The sequence below is a fragment of the Anolis sagrei genome, chromosome 3 (genome assembly GCF_037176765.1).
Source record: "Anolis sagrei isolate rAnoSag1 chromosome 3, rAnoSag1.mat, whole genome shotgun sequence".
Classification (NCBI taxonomy): domain Eukaryota; kingdom Metazoa; phylum Chordata; class Lepidosauria; order Squamata; family Dactyloidae; genus Anolis; species Anolis sagrei.
Genome location: NC_090023.1, coordinates 170,591,808 through 170,618,157, shown reverse-complemented (window position 1 = coordinate 170,618,157; position 26,350 = coordinate 170,591,808). Strand labels below are relative to the sequence as shown.

At 41.4% G+C, this 26,350-nt stretch overlaps 1 protein-coding gene across 2 annotated transcripts in view; it reads left to right on the top strand.

The window, feature by feature from the left end:
- Positions 1-1,038: 1,038 nt before the first annotated feature.
- SLC25A16 (solute carrier family 25 member 16) overlaps positions 1,039-26,350 on the top strand; it is a 44,588-nt gene continuing 19,276 nt past the window's right edge. For both annotated transcript variants that reach the window (XM_067465680.1, XM_060768898.2), the window contains exons 1-4: positions 1,039-1,231; positions 11,781-11,873; positions 20,685-20,818; positions 23,907-23,970. In XM_067465680.1, coding sequence (XP_067321781.1) covers positions 1,132-1,231; positions 11,781-11,873; positions 20,685-20,818; positions 23,907-23,970 — 391 coding nt within the window. In that variant the 5' untranslated portion in view covers positions 1,039-1,131. The remainder of the gene's footprint in view (positions 1,232-11,780; positions 11,874-20,684; positions 20,819-23,906; positions 23,971-26,350) is intronic.

Below are 26,350 nucleotides of genomic sequence, written 5' to 3'. Positions count from 1 at the left end.
TATCAAGGCAGAAAATCCCACAATATCTGCTTTGAACTGGGTTATCTGAGGGCCTTTCCACACAGCCATATAACCCAGAATATCAAGTCAGAGAATCCCACAAATTCTGCTTTGAACTGGGTTATTTGAGGGCCTTTCCACACAGCCATATAACCCAGAATAACCACAAATTCTGCTTTGAACTGGGTTATTTGAGGGCCTTTCCACACAGCCATATAACCCAGAATAACCACAAATTCTGCTTTGAACTGGGTTGAGGGCCTTTCCACACAGCCATATAACCCAGAATCTCCACAAGATTCGCTTTGAACTGAGTTATCTGAGGGCCTTTCCACATGGCCATGTAACCCAGAATATCAAGGCAGAAAATCCCCCAATATCTGCTTTGAACTGTGTTATCTGAGGGCCTTTCCACATAGCCATATAACCCAGAATATCAAGGCTGAAAATCCCACAATATCTGCTTTGAACTGGGTTATCTGAGGGCCTTTACAACAATCCAGTTCAAAGCAGAAAATGTGGGCTTTTATTCATCTGTGCGGAAGGGGCCTAGAGTCAAAGACAGTGGTTCTCAACCTGTGGGTCCCCAGATGTTTTGGCCTTCAACTCCCAGAAATCCTAACAGCTGGTAAACTGGCTGGGATTTCTGGAAGTTGTAGGCCAAAACACCTGGGGACCCACAGGTTGAGAACCACTGGCCTAAGTGGTGACACTCCTCATAAGGCCTAGCTAGTTTCTCTTGGGTGGACAGGCGGGGAGAGTCCCCTGGGTGGGACTCCGGCCTGAGGAGGAGGAAGAAGCCGGGCCGCTGTGAGGAGATGTCACAAGGCGCAGGTAGGCCCCACCTCCCCTCAGCAGTCAGCACAACCTCCAGATGTTTGGGCCTACGACTCCCAGAAGCCTTCGCCACCGTGCCCAATGGCCGGGCCTTCTGGGAGCTGAAGTCCCAAACCCCAAACCTTTCTGAGGGGGCGAGGCTCCGCCCCTCATTTTTCCCCGCCTCTAAGAGGAGGGAGGGAGGAGGCCGGCCTGTCAGCGGCCGGCCTCTCTCCCTCCCTCCCGCCCGGCGCCATGTGGGCATAGTCCAGCCCCGCTTCCTCCAGAGAGAGCGAGCGAGAGAGAGAGGGAGCCATGGCCGGCGAGGTGGCGGCGCCGAGGCCCAGCGCCCGCCTGCCTTCCTCGTCGCCCGCGCGGAGGGATTTCTACTGGCTCCGCTCCTTCGTTGCCGGAGGTGAACGCGGGCGGAAGGGAGGGAGGGTTGGCCAGGCCCAGCTCATGCTTGGAAGCCCTGCCGCGCTCAAAGGGTGGCCTTGCCCGCCTCCTCGCCTGTGGCTCCGGCTTGTGGGCTTCCAGAAGAGGCATGAGCTAACTTGGGCCCTCCAGGTGTTTTGGACTTCAACTCCCACAATTCCTGACAGCCGGTAGGCTGTCAGGAATTGTGGGAGTTGAAGTCCAAAACACCTGGACGGCCCAAGTTAGCCCATGCCTGCTCCAGAGGATGGGAAGGGACCCCCCTTTGGCCTTCCCCCTTCACCCTGGCTTTGGTTGGCTGCATTACTGTGCCCCAAATAATTCGTTATATATATATATACTAGCTGTCTCCTGCCACACGTTGCTGTGGCCCAGTCTGGTGATCTGGAAAATAAAGTAATGAGAAAGTGTTGGTTTCTAATATATGTAATTCCTTTATGCTTGTGAGTAAACAGTATTTCTTGTTGTTTCTTTGTCAGTGTTGATGTGGAGCGTGTCTGGTTTGCCTACTCTGGAATATGCAACATATCATAGTCCTTCTTTAAGGGTCTCTTTCAAATCTATGATACTATATCTCTGTGTGTGAGAGAGAATCATATCTATCTATCTATATTTATGACTGGATGGCTCTTTGTCAGGAGGGCTCTGATTACATTTTCTTGCCCTGGTGAAGAGAGCTGGACTGGATGGCCTTAAGTATTTTCTGTTGGTCATGGGGGTTCTGTGTGGGAAGTTTGCCCCATTTCTGTCGTTTGTGGGTTTCAGAATGCTCTTTAATTGTAGTGAACTATAAATCCCAGTAACTACAAATCCCAAATGTCAAGGTCTGTTTCCTCCAAACTCCATCTGTGTTCGTATTTGAGCATATGAATATTTGTGTCAAGTTTGGTCCAGATCCATCATTGTTTGAGTCCACAGTGCTCTTTGGATGTAGGTGAACTACAACTCCCAAACTCAAGGTCAATGCCCACCAAACCCTTCCAGTTTTTTCTGTTGGTCATGGGAGCCCTGTGTGCTAAGTTTGGCCCAATTCCATCATTGGTGGAGTTCAGAATGCTCTTTGATTGTAGGTGAACTATAAATCCCAGCAACAACAATTCCCAAATGACAAAATCAATTTTTTTGAGTGGAGGACATACATTGGGTTGTTAGGTATCTTGTGTCCAAATTTATATATTTTGTCGTGTCAAAAGCGACTTGAGAAACTGCAAGTCGCTTCTGGTGTGAGAGAATTGGCCGTCTACAAGGACGTTGCCCAGGGGACGCCTGGATGAATTGATGTTTTTATCATCCTTGTGGGAGGCTTCTCTCATGTCCCCACATGAGGAGCTGGAGCTGATAGAGGGAGCTCATCCGCCTCTCCCCGGATTCAAACCTGCGACTTGTCGGTGGTCTTCAGTCCTGCCGGCACAGGGATTTAACTCACTTCGCCACCAGGGGCTCCTTGATTTGTTATATTAAATGTATTATTTATATTTATTATATTACTAGCTTGGGTACCCGGCACTACCCGGGTTATTTGAGAAAGGCAATTAAAACTTGTACCGTATCTTGAAAACTCTGTCCACAGTGGTCCACACCTTAGTTACATCTTGGATGAATTACTTAAATGCACTCAATATTTACTGTCCTGATTATAGAGTTTTTAAATATTGGTAGTCAGATTTTGTTCATTTTCTTTCTTTTTTGTTCAAATAATGTTTATTGTGAATCTAAAGAAATTACATGGAAAGTGGGAGAGCAATAAGGGTATAGTTAGAAAGTGAGAATAGATGAAAGAGATACAGAAGAATCTATCTATCTATCTATCTATCTATATAGTCTGTGACTTCCATCAACTCCACGGTGTTCGGGTTAGTCTTTTTGTTCATTACCATGGTTTCCTTCTTTCCGTTGAGATTGTCCTCATGCTTGTGGATTTCAATGGCTTCTCTGTGTAGCCTGACATAGTGGTTATTAGAGTGGCCCAGCATTTCTATGTTCTCAAATAGTACAGCGTCCAGGTCGGTTCATCAGGTGCTCTGCTATGGCTGACTTCTCTGGTTGAAATACTGGCTACTGGTATTTTAAAAAACTGTAAAATCAGGACATTAAATACAGAGCAACACTAAAAAATCAATCAGGGCCAGCCAACACATCCAAACAAAGGATTCCCCCAGGCAGCAGGCAGCCAGGTTTTGAAGCTGCAAGGCCATTCAATGCTAATCAAGGTGGCCAATTTTTCTCACTCCCACCAACCAGGCTTGAGATGGAGGTGGGACTGAAAGAAAGGCCTTTTCTGAAGGTCTCAGGGTCTGGCAGGTTTGTACAAGAGGATGCGGTTGGCCAAATAGCCTGGTCCTGAACCGTCTAGGGCAGGGGTTCTCAGACCTTTTAAGCAGAGGGTTGGGTCACAGTCCCTCAAACTGTTGGAGGGCCGGATTGTAATTTGAAAGAAACATGAATGAATTCCTATGCACACTGGGAAGTGAGTTCCAGAGTCGAGGGGCCACCACCGAGAGGGCCCTCTCCCTCGTCCCTACCAATTGCGCCTGCGAAGGAGGTGGGAGCGTGAGCAGGGCTTCTCCAGATGATCGAAGAGATTGTGTGGGTTCGTACACAGAAGTGTGATCTTCAGAGGCAGCCCCGTGTAGAGCACGTTACAGTAATCCAGAAGGGATGTAATTAAGGCACCTTGGCCAGATCTGACTTCTCAAGGAATGTGCCCAGTTGGCACACAAGTTTAAATTGTGCAAAGGCCCTTCTGGCCACCCACAAGAGACTAGCAAATTGCCAGCTTTTGCCTCTGGTTTTGGTTGACTGGCTTTTTATGCTTCCAGGAGCTGGCAAGGGGCCCCTCATTGCCCAGGCTTTCCTGGCTGGGTTTCTCTACCCCGCAAGGGCTGGCAGGTGACCCCTGTTGGCCCTGATTTGGGCAGGCTGTCCTTGTGTGCCCTCAAGAGCTGGCAAGGGTTCTCCTATTAGCCCTGTTTTTTGGCTGGCTGCCATTCTGTACCAGAGGATGGCAGGGGCCCTCTTTTGCCTCTGGCTTTGGTCAGTGGCACTTCTGTGCCCCGAGGAGCTTGCAAGGGACCCCTGATTGTCGCTGGCTTTCTCTGTCCACATAGGCTGGCAAGAGACTACCTATTGCCCCTGGCCTTAGTTAACTTAAATTTATGTGCTCTCAGAAGTTCAGCCAATTGGCAAAAGATTCATTATTGAACCTGGCTTCCACTGGCTCCCCTTTTGTACTTCCAGGGAATGGCAACCCCCTCCCCCCCCCCCCCCCCGCATTTTGCCTGTGTTGTTGGCTGGCAAGGGACCCCCATTGGCCTTGGCTTTAGCTGGCTAGGTTTCTGTGCCTCCAGGGGCTGGCAAGGAGCACACTATTGGCCCCGGCTTTGGACACATCACTGTCTTCCTCCAATGGATGTGATTATGAATTAGAATAGAATAGCTTTATTTGTCACTAGCTTGGGGACCCAGCACTGCCCAGGTTATTTGAGAAAGACATTGTTTGTCTGTGCTCCAAGTTTAGTCTAGATCCAATGTTCGCTGGGTGCAGTGCTCCATCCTCCTCCAAACCGCACCAAAATGTAGAATGGGCCATGGAGGCCATTCTACATTACATTCCCCTACACACATCACAAAACAACACACCCATTCGTCCATGCCCCCCCACCACCACACAGCCCCCAATGCCACATCAGTGTGAAACCACAGAGTTCAACATAGCCATAGCTATAGGAGAAAAGCTATCCTTCAGTCAGTTTGTCCTTGTCTTTGTCACCCTGTACTGCCTGCCAGATGGCAATAATTTAAAAAATATATGCTGGGAATTCTTGCTCTGAGCTTTCTTCAGGCAGCGGGAATTATAAAGTTCTTCCAAAGAGGGGAGAAGACAACCGATGATCCACTTTGCAGAAGTGGTGACCCTTTGAAACATCTGCCTCTCTGTCACTGTGCAACTGGAGGGCTATTGTATGCTAGACTTGGGTGGGGACCCCATTCTGTGTTTGCTGTAGGCTTTGTATATATACAGTGCCCCCTTCCAATGCATGCACCCTTTAACCCAGTGGTTCGCAACCTGTGGGTCCCCAGGTGTTTTGGCCTATAACCCCCAGAAATCCAACCATTTTACCAGCTGTTAGGATTTCTGGGAGTTAAAGGCCAAAACATCTGGGGACCCACAGGTTGAGAACCACTGCTTTAACAGCTAATAGTAGCTGTGGTTATTACTTGACGGCTATATAACTACTAGGCTTGGGCGGTTTCGTTCGTTAATTTCATAATTCGTTATTAATTCGTATTTAAATTAGCTTACGATCCAATATTGAGCCATGCAGGAATAGTGTGAGGAGTAAATTAGATTCGAAACAATTTTTTCAATTTATTTCGTAATTATTTCGTAATTATTTTGTAATTATTTCGTAATTATTTTGTAATTATTTCGTAATTATTTTCGCATGTCTGGTGCAAGTTTTATAGTTGTTGTTTGTTTTATCACACCAACAGTCAACAACAGAGGGAGAGGGAAGCTTCAGAAGTTCCCCCTGTCCCATTTGGAGGTTTTTTTAGCATATTGCGCAAATGCGTCCGCCATTAACGAATCGATTTGTAATTATACGAAATTTCGTATATTTCGAAATTTTTAAAAGGAAAATTTCGGAATTATTAAAAAAAACGAAACGCAAGGGCCCCCTAAAAACAAAACGAGGTTAGAACCAAATTTTTCCGTGGTTACCCAAGCCTAATAACTACATTTACACTGAAGAATACATGTTATAATAATGATTTAATCATTGCATAACTAAAGTAGATAATAACAACATTGAAATGGGTTGAGATTTGCCATACCTTGGCTCAGTCATGAATCAGAATATTGTGGAGGCTGAAGTCCAGAAATCAGACTAAAACTATGACTTGAAAGGTTAGCTATGAAGAAACTAGGCAATATCATGAAGTTATTATTATTATTATTATTATTATTATTATTATGTTTATTTATCCCCCATGTTCTCTCTCTACAAAAGAGACTCAAAGCGGCTTACAGTAAAACAAAAGGAAATACAATTTAAAACCTAAAATATACAAACTTTAAAATCAAATCAAATATGAATGGTGTTAAAAATAAAACAGTTTCAATCCTTAAAAATTGATTCAAATTATATTTATGAATACTAAAGTCAGGATGGCCCATCCCATTGTATTTCCCATTTCTGTGTATGGTTGTGTAAGCTAGATGGTGGATAGAAAGGGAATCAACTCCTTTGAGTTTTGTACTGAAGAGCGTTCTGCAGATTCTGTGGACTGCTAAAAAGACAAATAAGTCCCAGTAAATCCAGGCTGAACCTGTCCTAGAAGCCAATATGATTAAACTAAGGATGTCATATTTTGGCTCTATAATGAGACATCATGACTCAGTAGAAAAGACAATAATGCTTGGTGAAGTGGAATATTGTAGGAATACAGGAAAATCACATTACAGGTAGATTCTCCTATGCAGGAAGTCACAGTCCCGAGTCTGCAGTACCTCAACCTTAAGGATAGGATGACTCATTAGTAGGATCATCATAGTTTTAAGTTGAATTGACAGCAATTAATGACAGCAACAAATTGAATCTTGAATGACCATTTTGTGTTAGGTGTTCAAATGGTCATCCTTGCACACCCAGACCACATAATCTTAGAAGATAATCTGATCTTGGAAGATAAGCAGGGTTGCCATGGTTGGAACTTGGATGGAAGACTGCCAAGGAATAGCAGATACTGGAGACTACCTTTCAGAAGAAGGAACTTGCAAAACACCTCTGTACTTTTCTTGCATAAGAAAACAGGTGTAGGTGTGCAGACACGCATGCACACCTACATCCACACACCCTCCTCCAGGTAGGAATCCTGGGGTTTCTTTGAGTATCCATGACCTGTTAGCAGTTTTTGTTTTGCCTTGACCTTTTCGCAAATATTATCAGGGACTGCCTAAAATAAACAACAAATTAGTACATTGTCTTCTGTCCCTTCTTCCTTAATGTTGAGCAAAATTACTACGGCATAAACTTATGTAAACAGCATTTGTCTCATAAGAGTTTTGTGTGCATACCTAAAAGCCACATATGAAAAGGGTGTGTTAACCTACAAACCAGGAAAAGTGTTATAAGTGTTTCTGCAACAGTTTTGGTTTCTGGTAAAATCACTACGATAAGCAATAGGCTGTTCTTGAAAAAAACTGACATAGGATTTCTAGTGAATCTGTGGAATGGCAGTTCAAAGTTGAAATGTAGATTTATATCATTGGATAAGAATTGGTAGTTTTAAATAGTTTGCAGTCAATTCAATACATTATATTGACTATGTAGTTGAAGAATGTTAGAGATGATACGTAGACTGCTGGTTAAGTGTTTTGATATAATAGTTACTTTTTTTATATAACTAGCGGTCCCCTGCCATGCATTGCTGTTGCCCAGTCTGGTGATCTAATGAGAAAGTGTTGGTTTCTAATATATGTAATGTCTTTATGCTTGTGGATAAACAGTATTTCTTGCTGTTTCTTTGCCAGTGTTGATGAGGAGATTGACTGGTTTGCCTACATGCAACATATAATTGTTCTTCTTTCAAATCTTTGATACTGCATCTGTCATATACATATATGTGTGTGTGTGTGAATGGCTGGATGGCTGGGTTTGATTATGTTTTCTTGTCCTGGTGAAGGGAGTTGGACTGGATGGCCTTAAGGCAGCATTTCTCAACCTGGGAAGTCAAGACCTGGGGGGGGGGGGGGGTTCACAAGGGGAGTGTCAGAAGGGTCACCAAAGACCACCAGAAAACACTGTTGGTCATGAGAGTTCTGTGTGGGATGTTTGCCCCAATTCTGTTGGTGGGATTCAGAATGCTCATTGATTGTAGGTGAACTATAAATTCCAGTAACTACAACTCCCAAATGTCAAGGTTTATTTCCCCCGAACTCCATCTGTGTTTATATTGGGGTATATTGAGTTTTTGTGCCAAGTTTGGTCCAGAGCCATCATTTTTGAGTCCACATTGCTCTCTAGATGTAGGTGAACTACAGCTCCAAAACTCAAGGTCAATGCCCACCAAACCCTTCTACTGTTTTCTGTTGGTCAGAGGAGTCCTGTGTGCCAAGTTTGGTTCAATTCAATCGTTGGTGGAGTTCAGAATGCTCTTTGATTATAGGTGAACTATAAATCCCAGCAACTACAACTCTCGAATGACAAAATCATAATTTTTTGAGTGATAGTCACTCCTTGTGTTGTGAGATGTTTTGTTGCCAAATTTGGTGTTATTTTGTTCATTGGTTCTTTTGTTTTTAAGGTACTCATTACGCACAGAACATTTTTATATATATAGATTAACACAACTATCATTTGGGAGCTGAACCATGTTATAGAAGAAGACACTTGAACCTGTTGATCTCTGACATAATTTTATTTCAGCTATAAAAATTATTCTGGTTTCCAAAACAATGGGGAACGTGGGATTACTGAAAATTTGAATTTGCAGACATTTTTCAGAGTCTTAGTGCAAAGAGCTGCATATTTGGAAGACGCAATAAGTCTGGTTACTTAATTACAGGTCCAATTTTCAGGAAAGTGGACCTGTAACACTACATATTGTATATTCCACAAGATTTATTTTCATTCACTCACTCAACATTTCTGAATTTTTCACACATTGGAGAAGCAATAGAAAAATTCAGACATCCTTTTGAAGATAAGGGGATTTGTTTGGCATCATAAAGGCTATGCAAGCTAAGTGCTGACTGTCTAGAACAGGATATTTTGTGCAGTACATTCATTATATGCACCAGCCAAAATCCAACAGCATACTTTAGTATTTGGTGCCAATGAATATATTGTTGCCTTTCCCCTCCAGCTCCAGCCTTCCATGGCCTCACCCCCCCCCCCCCACAGCTTTTTCTAGCCTTTTGGATCGATTTGCGGGATGCACAGGAAAGTTGTAGTGGTGGAAAAGGGAGGCAGTGAGACTGATTCCGGAGAAATTAGCATCAGCTATCAAATTCTGTATTTAAAGAAGTTTTGACTATGGGAAAATATTTATTATTGTCCTACAGTACAGTCATAAATTTTGTGTTTGTGGTTCAATTTTTCCAATCCTAGTACCAGTAATCATAACTTTGTCTACATTGCAAAGGAACTGATAGGAATATTATTGTTACAGTTAAATTTATTTATTTATTTCCTATATTTATACCTTGCCCTTCTCCCCCCGAAGGGGGACTCAGGGCGGCCTAACAAAAGCATCATATAAGGCTAGCATTATAAAAACAACCACAGTACAATCAAAATATTAAAAATATTGAAACAACAATTAAAACAATTAATTAAGACATATCCATTAAAATCAAAATCCAAAAACCAGTCTGGGTCAATTCATTGCCATAAGTTGTGTGATCGTCTTCTACTTGCTGCTCACTGATCAAATGCTTGGTCCCATAACCAGGTCTTGATTTTCCTTCTAAAAGGCAAGAGGGAGGTGGCCAATCTGATATCTCTAGGGAGGAGGGTGTTACATAGGCAGGGGGCCACTATTGAGAAGACCTTGTCTCTTGTCCCCATCAACTGCGTTTGCGATAGTGGTGGGATCGAGAGCAGGGCCTCACCTGAAGATCTTAAACTTTGTGATGGTTCGTGGCAGGAGATACGTTCAGACAGTTAGTCTGGGCTAATATCATTTGCTTTTAGAAGAATATTAGCACAGCTGTATATGTAAGACAATCATTGCTATGGAGGATGACTTGGTAATGGATTGCCATCTACTAAACTGAGATTTAGGAATGCCAAATGAGCAGAAGTGAAAACAGTCTTACCTGCTAACATGCGTTTTTACCACATCTAAAATTGTAGAAGTCAACAGTGGCATTTTCATGGCATGGCAAACTTAATTATTTGTAGATTAAGGTGGTGTTGAAAGGCATGAGCAGGAAAACTGATAACAAAGTTGGTGACCTAACCGAGGTGGTTTTTGAACCAGGGAGGCTATCAGATAATACCAAAATGACTTTCTTGCCCCTCCACCTGCTCCAGGTGGTAAGAGGGAGAGCAGTGGGTCCCTCCTCCCTTCCCAACCCTAGCGGGCCTGACCCCTCTTGCCTCTAGTATGCTTTCCTCTTCCAGCTCTGAACCAGGAACTAACCCAATGTGTCTGTGTTTATTAAATGAAAGCCACTAGCTGGGGAAGGGGGGTCTTCTATTGGGACACAAGCAAGTGGGGAAGCAGACTTCCGACCAGAACAAGCACCTTGTATTTCCTTCTGCTCCCACAACACTAATAGTGCCTAGCTGACTTGTTTTAGTACTGATCTGGAGGAAAAAGGCAAAGGCCACGGGTTGGGCTTCTCAGGGCAGTGAGGGGGCTGATTTTCTGGAGACCAGGGCCATGTAAACTCCCAGTCACCAAGAGGTGCCTCCTTCCGTGCACTGGATGGTACCAACTCTAGTGACTCTCCTGTTCTTTGATACTGTATAGAACAGTGTTTCTCAACCTGGGGGTCGGAACCCCTGAGGGGGTGTCAGAGGGGTCACCAAAGACTATCAGAAAACAGTAGTTTCTGTTGGTCATGGGGGTTCTGTGCGGGAAGTTTGACTTAATTCTACCGTTAGTAGGGTTCAGAATGTTCTTTGATTGTAGGTGAACTATAAACCCCAGCAACTACAACTCCTAAATGACAAATCTATTTTCTCCAAACTGCACCAGTGTTCACATTTGGGCATATTATTATTCGTGCCAAGTTTTGGTCCAGATCTATCATTGTTTGAGACCAGAGTGCTCTCTGGATGTAGGTGATGTACAACTCCAAAACTCAAGGTCAGTGCCCACTAAACCCTTCCAGTATTTTCTCTTGGTTGTGGGAATTCTCTGTGCCAAGTTTGGTTCAATTCATCATTGGTGGAGTTCAGGATGCTCTTTGATTTTAGGTGAACTATAAATCTCAGCAACTACAACTCCCAAACAACAAAATCAATCCTCCCCCAATCCCACCAGTATTAAAATTTGGACATATCGGATATTTGTGCCAAATTTGGTCCAGTGATTGAAAATACATCCTGCATATCAGATATTTACATTACGATTCATAACAGTAGCAGAATTGCAGTTATGAAGCAGCAACAGAAATAATTTTATAGTTGGGGGTCACCACAACATGAAGAACTATGTTAAGGGGTCGCGGCATTTGGAAGGTTGAGAAATACTGGTCTAGAATCTCAACTTTTTGTGGGGTCAGACTTATAAAACTGATTTAGAAAGGCCTTTCAAGAAGGACAAGGTTATGCCCTGAAAAATACTTTGAGGTGAAATCTTTTTTTAGTATGGTGTTCAATTGATCAGAGATTGAGTAATAACAAGAGTATTTTGCCAACAAAGATCATAACCAGAGCATGAGGAGAATCATGCTCACCGGGTGTGGACTGAACCTCAAATAGATAAAGTTTTAAAAATAACTCTGGTGCAATATTTTATTAGACGGAGTCATTTGCTATTGACTAAACTGTTCATTTTTGTCTGTTTGAAAGGCGTTGCAGGATGTTGTGCCAAAACAACAATTGCACCGTTGGATCGAGTAAAGATTTTATTGCAAGCTCATAACCATCATTACAAACATTTAGGTAAGAAAATTTCTGTATATTTTTGTGGAACCTAAAACACAATTTGTATTATTTGTAACAGATGTGTACTTATTTATTTATTTATAGTATTTGTATACCGCTTTTTTCACCCCGAGGGGGATTCAAAGCAGTTTACACATAAGTAATGGCAAAATTCAATGGTAGTACAAACAATTACCATTGTACACTCCAATTAGACATAAATCAAATTAAAACAATACATCCATAATCAATAAAACAATCATGAAAACAATAAAACAGTCTCGTCCATCTAATCGCTTCATTTGGAAGAATCAAAGATGACAATAACTTTTAGTAGATATTACTAAAATGTTTTCAGAGGGATGCATAAAAGGTGTAAACTTTTGAGGTCTTCAGAATTCATCACTGTACAAACATTAGAGGGTAAGGAAAATTGCAAGCTCCTTTTGCTATTCCTTTCAACAAATGCAGCAATTCAGGACATACTTCAGTTTAGATAGTGTAATGTTCTATTCAAAGTTCAATTCTGAATGACAGTATTGACACAAAACATGGCTAATATTGCTTTGTTAAACAATAGGGTGCACATAACACTTTGATTTTTGCCTGATCTTGAATAGGCACAAACTTGCTAATGAATCTATGTAGCAAAATAAGTCTAAATGTTTTTTTTAAATGACAGTACAGTATTAGCACTAACCAATAGATATGTACAGATGTTTGAATTTATTGAAAATGTTGGGTTTTAACTGGACAGACTAACTTTCTTACTAAGCTAAAATTCGGGGAATCCGATTAAATATACTGATTGGTCCAAGATAGAGGAATATGAAAAAATGTGAATCATATAGTCATAACAAAAGACATTAGTATGTATTGGAGATATAAGAAGAGCTGATTTACTTTACTGCTCTATCATGAAATTGTACCCTCAATAGTAAACTTATTACATAAAGATAAAACCGCAAAGGACTAGATGGAAATCAACAGACTTTTTTTTGTATTTTTTTTAAATTCCTTCAATTTTTGGATACAAGTTTTTTTTCTCTCTCCTTTTTTTTCTTCTTTTTTATCTTTCATTCTATTTTTTTATTTCTGCTATATGTTTCCTTCTTTCCTATTACTTTATTGTTCTCCTACTTTACTTGTATAAGAAAAAAATATCCTTCCCTCTTTTTGTTTGGAGTCCCTTGCCCCCGATCTCCCTTCTTCACCTTTAATAAAATAGATTTGAAAAAAACAAACTATTGACTGCTAGTCAGCCTTTTCTTATCTAAGATATATATTCAAACCCAAAGATGAGTAGGAATAAGCCTTCTAATCTTGACTCTATATTTGTATTAATATAATCCTGGTACCGTAACTTGCCTTCAGGTTAAAACCCATCAAGTGGAGATCAGTCCTTGTAGATTACAAAAAAATGAGAACCATAGATGTAGTTTTCCATGTCTCTTTCATTGCAGTTGTCGTAATTGCAATTGTGTTGGTGCAGCCTTGACCCATAGCTAGCTAACATCTTAGTATTCAGTCACTCTACAGCAGGGATCCTCAAACTTTCTAAACAGAGGGCCAGTTCACAGTCCCTCAAACTTTTGGAGGGCCGGATTATAATTTGAAAATAAAACACAAATGAATTCCTATGCACACTGCACATATCATATTTGTAGTGCAAAAACACTTAAGAACAATACAATAATCAAAATGAAAAACAATTTTAACAAATGTAAGTTTATTACTATTTTGGTGGGAAGTGTGGGCCTGCTTTTGGCTAATGAGATAGGATTGTTGTTGTTGCTGTGGGCTTTCAAGTCATTTCAGACTTAGGTTGACCCTGAGCGAGGGCCAGGTAAATGATCTTGGAGGGCCGTATCCGGCCCTTGAGCCATAGTTTGAGGACCCCTGCTCTACAGTATATGTAAGCCCCATTGATCTGAATGTGGCTTATTCACATGGAAGTAGGGATAGGATACGATCATAGCCAAAATTAAAGAATTAGGAGCCTGATTTAGAAATACAATTGTCTCTGGACAATTCCCCTTTCTAACCATAAATCATCATCTTTGAAATATAGTATAGGCAACTTGCACTCTTGACCTTCTCCCAGTTCTAAAACTTGAGAGGTCTTCCATAAATCATATTTTATTCACTATTGTATTGCCCTGTGTTGCTTCTTTGCATTTTTCGTCTAACTCTTTCGTGCACTTATTTGACCACAGTAGTTCTAGATTTTTATTTACTGTCTTTACCTTCCATCATACTAATTTATTCTTGTCTTCAAGCATTTCTCTGGTGTTGTATTCAGACAAGCCTTTCTCTTCCCCCTACTTAAAAATAAATATGCAAGTATGTTTTTGAACCTTCCTCAAAAATAAAGTATGTTTCTGTAGACTATTCAATTTTAGTACTTGTGGATTTATAGATTTTGGTACAATGAACACAAGACTGCAAATCTTATGGTAAAATAATTATACTTCAGTATTTCTTAAACAGGAATACATCGTGAAAAATTAGATTACAAGCCTCAAAATGCTTAACTTCAAAGTGACTTGATTGAATACACTTCCTTCCTTGTATTTGTGCAAATATTAAAAATACATGGTTGCTACAATACAAATAAGCAAATAAAAGAACATCAGATATTCATTCATTGATGTACAGAGTCTTCAACTACTCTGTATAACATTAACAAAATGAAATCTTTTTGAGAACTTTTCTTTAGTTCACCTCTTTCAAAATTTTCATTGGCTTATACAGGTAACAACCTCCAGTAACCATGTCTATTTTAGGAAACTCAGATAAAGAAATAAATAAAACGAATGGCCAAAGCAAACAAGACCAAAACAAATAAGACACTCTGTGATAAAGATCCAACAGTAAGAGAAATGGAGATCAGTCTATTCCCAAAGAAAGACTTAGTACCTGAACCTGACTCAGCACATAGAAGATGGCTTTGAAAGGCAGCAGATCACAGGAGCTGTCTTCATAGACATGTCAGCAGCTAATGATACTGTGAACCACCGCCTCCTCCTGAGAAAAATGTATAATATCACAAAGGACTACCATCTCACCCTCCTTATTGGAAACCTGCTACAAAACAGGAGCTTTTTTGTTGAGTACCAGGGCCAGAGAAGCAGATGGCGGAAACAGAAGAATGGCCTGCCTCAGGGGAGCGTGCTCGCTCCATCAATGTTCAACATTTACACAAGTGACCAGCCACTGCTAGAAGGGACAGAGAATTTCATCTATGCTGATGATCGTGCCATCACCGCTTAAGCAGGGAGCTTCGAGATGGTTGAACAGAAGCTCTCTGAAGCTCTAGGTGCTCTTACTGCCTATTACAGGGAAAACCAGCTGATCCCTAACCTATCTAAAACACAGACATGTGCCTTTCACCTTAAGAACAGACAAGCATCCCGAGCTCTGAGGATCACCTGGGAAGGAATCCCACTGGAGCTTTGCAGCACACCCAAATACCTGGGAGTCACTCTGGACCGTGCTCTGACCTACAAGAAGCACTGCCTGAATATCAAGCAAAAAGTGGGTGCCAGAAACAATATCATACGAAAGCTGACTGGCACAACCCGGGGATCACAACCAGACACAGTGACGACATCTGCCCTTGTGCTATGCTACTCTGCTGCTGAGTATGCATGCCCAGTGTGGAACACATCTCACCACGCTGAAACAGTGGATGTGGCTCTTAATGAGATATGCCGCATTATCACGGGGTGTCTGCGGCCTACACCACCGGAGAAATTACACTGTTTAGCTGATATTGCACCACCTAGCACATGCCTACATGAATTAAAAATGGAGTATTTTCTGGTGTGGACCTGTCTATGAGGTCCCAAAGAGTCGGAAGTGACTGAATGAAGCTTACTTTTGAGTAGGTATACACAATAATGAGCAGTGTTTTACAAATTGATAAAACGTGTGCTTTATATGTGTGGATGTGCCCACATGTGCTACCCCCAAGATATCCCATATGTGGGTCTTTTGACCAAAAAGGTTGTGCAATCCACATATATAGTACAGCAAAAGACGAAGGCTTTGCTGTTTGTCGGGTGACTGGTTAAATAATAATTTGATGAACTAAGCAAATACATTTTAAAATACCCTCTTTTTAAAACATACAGAAGGGAAATCTGCATGTCGTAATCCCCATCTTTAGAAACACTCTCTTCTGAGAATAAGTTGAGGAATGCTTCTGAGCTTAGCACATGACTACATGAATTAAAAATGGGAGTATTTTCTGGTGTGGACCGGTCTATGAGGTCACAAAGAGTCGGAAGTCACTGAATGAATAAACAACAACAATTTTCTGGGGAAATGCTTGTTCAGATTTGAGTAAAATGTATGATATCAAGAGACTGTCTAGTAAAAAAAAAAAGTCATTTTCATTGTTCAAAGTTATTCTTGTAGCATTCACTGGAAAAGTTGTTCTCTTTCCGTCTCTCTTTCTTCTCCTCTTTCCCTCCTGTGTGCTTCCAGAGAAAGAACATTAATTTTCTTTTATTTGATTCTAGCCTACTGAATTGACAATGGTTTCTGACCTATAAACATTCCACCTAAATATGATCCTGAATGAAACACAGGTTATACAAAATGGGTGAGGCAGGGTAAATACCAGCATGGGCTGTTTGAGCAAAGTCCTCCTCCTTCACTGTTTTGTAAATTCATTTCCTCTTCAGTGGTCTGATTTTTATCCCAGTGACACTTCCCCTCTCTCCATGTTTTGAGTCTGCGGCCTGTCTTTTCTTTCCTTACTTTATTTTACATCTGTAGGTGTCATTTGAGGTGATCTTTAATTGGCACTTTAATCTTGGCTTTGGCTTGCCTGATTGTCATCTGTCTTCTTTTTTATCAAACGGTCTGACATACTGTAGCTGTCATTGTATGTTTATATGCCTCCTGCATATAGGCACATTAACATTAACAACCTTAGATATGCAAATGACACCATTTTGATGGCCGAAAGCGAGGAGGAGTTGAGGAGCCTTCTAATCAAGGTGAAAGAAGAAAGCGCAAAAGCTGGGTTGCAGCTAAACCTCAAAAAACCAAGATTATGGGAACAAGAATGATTGACAACTGGGAAATAGAGGAAGAAAATGTGGAGGCTGTGACAGATTTTGTATTTCTAGGTGCAAAGATTACTGCAGACGCAGACTGCAGCCAGGAAATCAGGAGACACTTCTTGGGGAGAGCAATCTCCAATTTCGATAAAATAGTGAAGAGTAGAGACATCACACTGGCAATGAAGATCCACATAGTTAAAGCAATGGTATTCCCCATAGTCACCTATGGATGTGAGAGCTGGACCATAAGGAAGGCTGAACAAAGGAAGAGAGATGCCTTTGAACTGTGGTGTTGGAGGAAAGTTCTGAGAGTGCCTTGGACTGCCAGAAGATCCATACTTCAGGAAATAAAGCCCGACTGCTCATTGGAGGGAAGGATAGTAGAGGCAAAGAAGAAATGGTGAGGAAGTGAATTTTAAAATGTTACTAATAGCCTCATAAAGAAGGCAAGAAAGAACAAACCAACACAGAAGTACTTTGACCACATAATGAGAAGACAGGAAAGCTTGGAGAAGGCAGGGATGCTGGGGAAAATGGAAAGAAAAAGGAAGAGGGGGCGACCAAGGGCAAGATGGATGGATGGCATCCTTGAAGTGACTGAATTGACCTTGGGAGACCTGGGGATGGTGATGGCCGACAAGGAGCTCTGGCGTAGGCTGGTCCATGAGGTCACAAAGAGTCGGAAACGACTGAATGAATGAACAACAACATCATATAGGTACATTATGATTTCTAATGGATCCCTTAGCGTTCCCTTTCTTCACCCTTTAGCCTCCTGTTGACAACCTTCCATTAATATAAATTGATTATTGTGGTTGCTGTTGCATCTTGTTCTTCTCCCAATTCTACCCGCAGACTCTGTCCTTCATCAGCTTTGATCTTTGTTTTTGTATCTCCATAATCGTATTTAGTTTAATTGGTTTACCTCTTCTTTGCTATTTGTGTTGATTTGTTCTTGCTTGCCTTCTTTATGAGGCTATTAGTAACATTTTAAAATTCACTTCCTCACCATTTCTTCTCACAGTCCTCTTTCACTTTCTCAGGTCATTTTATTTCTCCTTCCCCTCTTATTTCAATTCATTTTCTTGTTAATTTTTCTTTCTCTTCCTAAAATTGTCGCTTAGATACTTGAAAATGTGGTAAGCATATTTTTTTCCAAACAGTTTACCTATTGATGTAGACTTTGTAGTTAAAGTACAGAATACAAGTTGTCTTTCCTGATTTCAGTCCTGACTTTAGTTTGAGTCATTTATCAAACTATCAGTTTGTACTGTCCTTAGTTTTCAAACATATAGACTGTGGTGTAATTCTTATTGTGTCAATCTTATTGGTGCACATGGCTCTGGAGGATATAGAACAGGGGTCCTCAAACTACGGCTCGCAGGCCGCTTCCGGCCCACCAAGGGCACTTATCCGGCCCTTGGAGGAGGAGTGCCCCTCCCACTCAGTGCCCCTCCCTTGGCTGGCTTACGCTATCTGTCAAGCCCGATGGGCAGCGTGAGACAGCCAAGGGCGGCTGCCCCGCACGGCCTACTCTCACGTAAAGTACCTCGTGAGGTTCTTTATGCGAGAGTAGGCCACACGGTGCTGCTCCTCCCCAGCCAAGGGAGGCTGCCCTGGCGCTCCATGCAGTCATGCTGGCCACATGACCTTGGAGGCGTCTACGGACAACACTGGCTATTCGACTTAGAAATGCAGATGAGCATCACACCCCAGAGTCAGACACGACTGGACTTCATGTCAGAGGAAAACCTTTAACTAGGAAAATTGTGGAAGATCCAGGGTGGGAGAAAGAACTCTTGTCTGTTGGAGGTAGGTATGAATGTTTCAATTGGCCACCTTGATTACCATTTCATAGCCTGACAGTTTTTAGGGAGAATCCTTTGTTGAGAGGTGATTAGCTGGCCCTGATTGTTTCTTGTCTGGAGTTCCCCTGTGTTTGAGTGTTGTTCTTTATTTACAGTTATAATTTTAGAGTTTTTTTTAATACTGGTAGCCCGATTTTGTTCAGACTAGAAATAGGAAGATTTCCCATTCTCTGCTCCTGGAATTACTGCCTAAAGAGGGCTAGAAAGAACTCCCTCTAAGGGCTCTTCTACACAGCAAAATAAGATATGTGCAATGTGCACACAAATTGTTTTATTGATTTTTTTTAAAAAAAACTATAGTCCGGCCCTCCAATGGTCTGAGGGACAGTGAACTTTAAAAAGTTTGAGGACCCCTGATATAGAACATAGAAAATGTTTTTCATGTTCTTAATTTAGGCATTATGTCAAATTGTAGTTAGCACTAGGGTGAATTGTTTTAAATCAGCAAGGGTATAAATGTAGGTTTTGCATGCTTGTGATGAAATTTAATTGTAATGTTTTTGTTTTTTAGGTCAAGAGATATTTATTTTTGGTTGATTCTTTTGTTTAACAAATGAAATAAACATTTTTATGCACCCTGGTTAGCACAAACAATGACTGGAGGTTCACTTCAGGTCATTCATTCAGTTATAAAGTGTGGATTGTTTTTCGTTTATGGCTGTAGTTCATCAGGAGAGACAAGCTGGAATGCTAGGCTGTGACATCCTTTACAGTAGACCAGGGGTCCACAAACTTTTTAAATAGAAGGCCAGGTCATAGTGCCTCAAACTGTTGGAGGGCCAGATTATAATTTGAAAAAAAGCATGAATGAATTCCTATGCACACTGCACATACACTGCACACACTGTCAGACACAAGGGTAAGGTGAAGGGGAGACAGATAAGAGCATTAGGAAAACAATATGTGATATGTCCTCACAATGTAATTTAGTAACTGAATTTCTAACAATGATCATATGTAATGGTACTATTTTTGTGTCGGAAAAATAAAAAAAATAGAAAAAAACACTGCACATATTTTATTTGTAGTGCAAAAAAACACTTAAAAACAATACAATAATTAAAATGAAGAACAATTTTAGCAAAAATAAACATAATAGTATTTCAATGGGAAGTGTGGGCCTACTTTTGCTGATGAGATAGGATTGTTGTTGTTGTGTGCTTTCAAGTCATTTCAGACTTAGGTTGACCCTGAGTGAGGGCTGGGTAAATGACCTTGGAGGGCTATATCTAGCCCCTGGGCCTTAGTTTGAGGACCCCTGCAGTAGACCATCACTGATAGAGGACCAGTGGGTTTTTTTAGTCACTCTTGCTTGCACTATGAGCAGCCAACCAGCATTCATGAGCATGCTGCTTGTACCTTATTTAGTTATCCTGTACCTTATTAGTTAACCCAAGCATATCCTGATGTGTGAACTGGTCTGTGTGATAAATTATGAGTGTATCTCAAGTAGTACATGTATCTTGAGCATTTACTTCATCTGTACTTAACTTTGAGATATAAATTATTGTAAAAAATTGATAGCATTGAAATGAAACCAATGAAAAATCCCATGCTGCGTTTATATAAAAAAACCCACTATGTTAATTATACATCTGTGTGCTTATTTACGTGTGCAAACTGTTTAAAGATTGGACTGTGAATCATACTAAAAATCTCAGGAATTTTGGTATACACTTCCTTTGAGTTTTGCAGAGTTATAGTGTTCTCTAGGAATTTTAGTGTAATCCAAATTACAGTAACTAAGTAGCACAGACCCCTTTTATTTTTGAGTTTTTTCAAACTTTGTGGTATTACCAAATGAATGGAATTTAAAATGTCTCAGTAGCCGGGTCAGTGATATTGAGATGAATATCTCTTAAATGTGTGTTTTGTATTGTTGACAGGTGTGATTTCTACATTGTGTGCTGTACCAAAAAAGGAAGGTTACCTAGGATTGTATAAAGGAAATGGAGCAATGATGATTAGAATCTTTCCATATGGTGCCATTCAGTTTACAGCATTTGGCCAGTATAAAAAGGTAATTCCATGTGATATTTTCTTTAGTTCTATTTCATATGGTGGTTTAGTACACACTGACATTTAACAGACCATTCTATATCAAACTTTTCCCAAAAGTGATTTGTAAGTTATGCATTAGTACTCTGTTTTTATATTAATAAGAAGGTAAATGCATCAAAAAAGGTTTTAAAAATTCTACAACTAATTTAAATGCATTGAAGTTACTATTTTCCAGTATCCACAATGTAAAATCAAGAATTTTACCTTTTGCAAGCTGAATTAAAACAAAACCAGAGGGTGAATACATTTACAGGGAGGTAAATAAAAAGAATGCATAGAAAACAGTATTTGATATTCAGTGTATGAATGACACATGGACAGTGAGTTTATCTGCTCTGTATTATGCTTACAGACTTCTTGAGAGAACATATTTACCCATACATATCACCTGAACATGAGCCTTTCAATATATATATATATATTTGGAGCCCCCGGTGGCGCAGTGGGTTAAAGCACTGAGCTGCTGAGCTTGTTGTTCGAAAGGTCGCAGGTTCGATTCCGGGGAGCGGCGTGAGCTTCCGCTGTCAGCCCTAGCTTCTGTCAACCTAGCAGTTCGAAAACATGCAAATGTGAGTAGATCAATAGGTACCGCTCCGGCGGGAAGGTAACGGCGCTCCATGCAGTCATGCCGGCCACATGATCTTGGAGGTGTCTACGGACAACGCTGGCTCTTCGGCTTAGAAATGGAGATGAGCACCACACCCCAGAGTCAGACATGACTGGACTTAATGTCAGGGGACTACCTTTACCTTTATATATATATATATATATATATATGTGTGTGTGTGTGTGTATATATATATATATATATAGAGAGAGAGAGAGAGAGAGAGAGAGAGCCAGTATACTGGCATAAAATGGGAAGTTTCAAAGGGGAAGTCCTCCCTCCCACTTTGCTGCTCATGAAACACACTTCCCATCTCTGAGAACCCTGAAAAGAGCTACAGAGCTGCTGCTTGATTTGGTTAGGCCCATTAGCACTCTAGTTGAAGACTTGGGATGTGCTACAAAGATTTGGCCAAGGTCTCCCAGTGAGTTTTCATGTTCAAGTAGGGATTCAAACCCCTGGTGCCCCAGTTTCCCAGTCCAACACTCAAACAACTACACCATACTCGCTGTTCCTCATATTTTAGTCATTGAGTGAATATAGAAACACCAGAACTTTTTTTTTCAATGTGAATAATGAACTTTTATTAATTTCCAAAAAGAAATGGTTGATGGTGGAGAGGAACTACCCCCAAATTCATTGGGAGGGAGCAGAAAAACAAGCCTTATATGGAACTTTTTTAAAGTGTTCATTTTGGATTTTTTCCATATGGTCTAGGATCATTATTTATTCGATTTCTTATTCCATCCTTTGTTTTACTTTCTCTAGCATCCATTCTTGTAGGTATATTGGTACACATTGTTCTGCAGCCTAACAAAAATAATGATTGTTTCTGTCCCGCAGCTGACAATCCTAGTAAGAATAAAAGCAAGTATTTTGGAAAATCAATTGCCTGTTAATAAATTTTTGGGCTGCACTGTGTCTTGATTACTGTTAGAAATGAAGAAATTCATTACAGGGGACACAAATATATTTGCACTATATTTCCTCTCTATTTTAGAAGTCAAAGCAAAATATTGGGAAAAGGTATGCTCTTATTGCTGCGACTCTTCCATCTAGTTAGTATATCCTTAATCTGGAATGATCACTGTTGCTGCCCTTAGGTGACATTGGTCACCAAGTCTTCTATGGTCTTTGATAGTTTAACTATCTTATCTAACACCTTGCTTCCTTGTTGATATTTTAAGCTGAATGAATTTTCATCAGTTCTAATGTTGATTGTTTATAGCCAAGATCCAGCTTTGCAATGTTTTCAAATAAAATGGGAAAAGGCTCCATCCCTGGATATCTCTCATTAAATTTAATCCTGTAGCTTGTCATTGTTCCAAATTCTTGTCTATATATATAATAAAAGTAAATGTTTGTATGTGGAGGGAAGTGTTCCCATGACCCACTCTACATCCTGCTGCAGTTTGAAGGAGGATGGACCATGGATGAAGGGACTTGCAGTACCTTCACTCACTTACTGAAACCACTGCGACCCTCATCCAATGACTGATCAAGACCAAACTTAGCATAGAGAGCCCCCATGACCCACTCTACATCATGCTGCAGTTTGAAGGAGGATGGACCATGGATGATGGGACTTGCAGTATTGTAACTCACTTACTGAAACCACTGTGACCCTCATCCAATGACTGATCAAGACCAAACTTCGCACACAGAGCCCCCATGACCCACTCTTCATCATGCTGCAGTTTGAAGGAGGATGGACCATGGATGATGAGACTTGCAGTACCTTCACTCACTTCCTGAAAACATTGCGACCCTCATCCAATGACTGATCAAGACCAAGCTTGGCATACAGAACCCTCATTACCCACTTTCTCTAATAACCCAGGCAACGCTGGGTCCCCAAGCTAGTAATAAATAAAACTTAATTATAGATGCTCTTAAAATTCCTCTGGAGGAAACTAAACTATTAGACTATAATGCTATTTCATGCTAGCTTCCCAAGAGTTTCTAATTCAAACTGCCAGTTTATTACCTTTAAACCAATTTGGCCTGGAGTTACGGTTCTTTCAAATGTACACCATTCTCCTTGGATTACATAAAGGTTTGCTTGATCTTCTGTCCGTTATAAAGATAGTTGAGATGCCACTAAACAGCAGCCAGGCTCTTAGAAAGCTGCCAACAAAATAATAATAGGAAAATACAGTTGATAATCCTTTTTAGACAGTGGAGAGAGATACATAATTATTTTTCTTCATGATGAACCTGAAGAGCATTGTAGCTAAAGAACCACTGAAAAATGGGGTCTGCTAGAGACTGGGAGTTTGCAGAAGTCCTAAAACATTATTTAAAAGTTATATTATAGTTAGTTCTTAAAATGTGGACAGAAGTGATAAGCTGTTGTTTATGATTGCATCGAACAATAGACTCAAGTTCACTTAAGTAGATCAAAGCATACTTTTTATGTTGAGAATTTTATCTTTTATAGATTATTAAAAACGAGCTGGGCGTATCTGGGCATATTCACCGGTTAATGGCTGGATCTATGGCAGGTACTTATTTTTTTCTGTATACTTTTTGTATCCTTCATTTACCAATTTGTATTCTCATTCCAATCAGTTAACACATGGACTAAAGGTAATCTTTTTGAATCAAACTGAAGGTAATACAATGAGTAGTGTTTAGTAGCATCCAAAATATTTACACAAACATGCACTGGTATAAAAGCTGTTGAATAAGATGGCACTTTTGAGATGTCCTGTTGTTGAGTATAGCAGATGCAGGAATTGTGTGCCCTCCTGATATTGGGCGAGCAGTGGCTTGAGAATTGGATTGTGACTCTGGAGACCAAGGTTTGAGTCGCCACTTGGCTAAGGCACACTCTTTCAGCCTCAGAGGAAGCCGGTGGCAATTCCTCCCTCCTCGAACAAATCTTGCCAAGATAGCACCATGATAGGGTCATCACAACAACAGGAATCAGTTACTGATAGATTGCAATTCCACCAGAATTTTTTTTATCGTGTCAGAAGCGACTTGAGAAACTGCAAGTCGCTTTTGGTGTGAAAGAATTGGCCGTTTGCAGGGACGTTGCCCAGGGGACGCTCGAATGTTTTTCCTTCCTGTGGGAGGCTTCTCTCATGTCCCCACATGGGAAGTGGAGCTGACATACGGGAGCTCATCCCGTCTCATGGATTTGAACCACTAACCTTCAGAAATTACTTGAAGGCACACACAACCAGTTACTGATGGATTGTAATTCCTCCAGGAACGACTTAAAGGTACAAAACAAGAACTAGTTACTCCTGGATTGCAATCCCAGCAGGCTACCCAGCATAAGCAGTGATGCTGGACTATGCCATTCAGTAACATAGAATCATAGAATCAAAGAGTTGGAAGAGACCTCATGGGCCATCCAGTCCAACCCCCTGCCAAGAAGCAGGAATATTGCATTCAAAGCACCCCCGACAGATGGCCATCCAGCCTCTGTTTAAAAGCTTCCAAAGAAGGAGCCTCCACCACACTCCAGGGCAGAGAGTTCCACTGCTGAACAGTTCTCACAGTCAGGAAGTTCTTCCTCATGTTCAGTTGGAATCGCCTTTCTTGTAGTTTGAAGCCGTTGTTCTGCATTCTAGTCTCCAAGGAAGCAGAAAACAAGCTTGCTCCCTCCTCCCTGTGACTTCCTCTCACATGTCTATCATATCTCCTCTCAGCCTTCTCTTCTTCAGGCTATCTTGTGGGGTTCCTCAGGGGGCCATTCTCTCCCCTCTGTTGTTTAACATCTATATGTTACCACTTGCTCAGCTGGTTCGAGGTTTTGGGCTTGAGTGTTACCAGTACGCTGATGACACTCAGCTGGTGCTGAAGATGGAAGACTGACCGGACTCTGTACCCGATTGTTTCCATCAGTGCCTCGAGGTCGTTACTGGATGGCTGGATGGCCAGCAGGTTGAGGGTGAATCCAGCAAAGACGGAGATCCTATAGCTGGGTCAACTGGGCAGTGGGGATATCCAGCTGCCTACCCTGGATGGCAAGGCGCTACGCCCATCATCATTGGTAAAGAGTCTGGGAGTCCTTCTGGGCCCTCTGCTGACGATGGAGGCCCAGGTCTCTACCGTTAGCAGAACCGCCTTTTTTTATCTGCGGCAGGCTAGACGGCAGGCCCCGTTCTGTCCAGGGACGACCTAGCTACGGTGATCCAGGCTACGGTCATCTCAAGACTGGACTACTCTAACGCCCTCTACATTGGCCTTCCTCTGTTGGTGATCCGGAAGCTCAAGTTGGTACAAAATGCAGCTGCTCGGCTTCTTGCGGGAATTCCGATGAGATGCCACATAACACCAATCTTACTGCAGCTGCATTGGTTACCAATTGAGCACCGGATCACTTTCAAAGTGATGGTACTCACCTTTAAGGCCTTGCGTGGTCTGGGGCCGATGTATCTGAGGGACCGCCTCACCCCCTACCAACCCCAGAGATCCCTCCATTCAGAAGACCAAGATTTGTTGGAAATTCCCAGTGTCAAGACCTTGCGTCTAACAACAACCAGACGCGGAGCCTTTACAGCAGTGGCACCATCACTCTGGAATACTCTGCCACCTGAAGTCTGTGCCTTGCTGGACTTATCAGCTTTCTGCAGGGCATGTAAGACATATCTGTTTCAACAGGCCTTTGATCTCTGATATTGCTGTTTTTAGATTGTTTTAAATTGTTTTAAAATTGTGTTATATTTTAGCCTGTTCTTGTAAGCCGCTCCGAGCCCCAGGGGCATGGCGGCATATAAGTTCGAATAATAAATAAATAAATAAATAAACAAACAAATAAACATGCCCAGCTCCTTAAGCCGCTCCTCATAGGGTGTGTTCTCTAGACCCTTGATCATTTTAGTTGCCCTCCTCTGGACACATTCCTGCTTGTCAATATCTCTCTGCAAT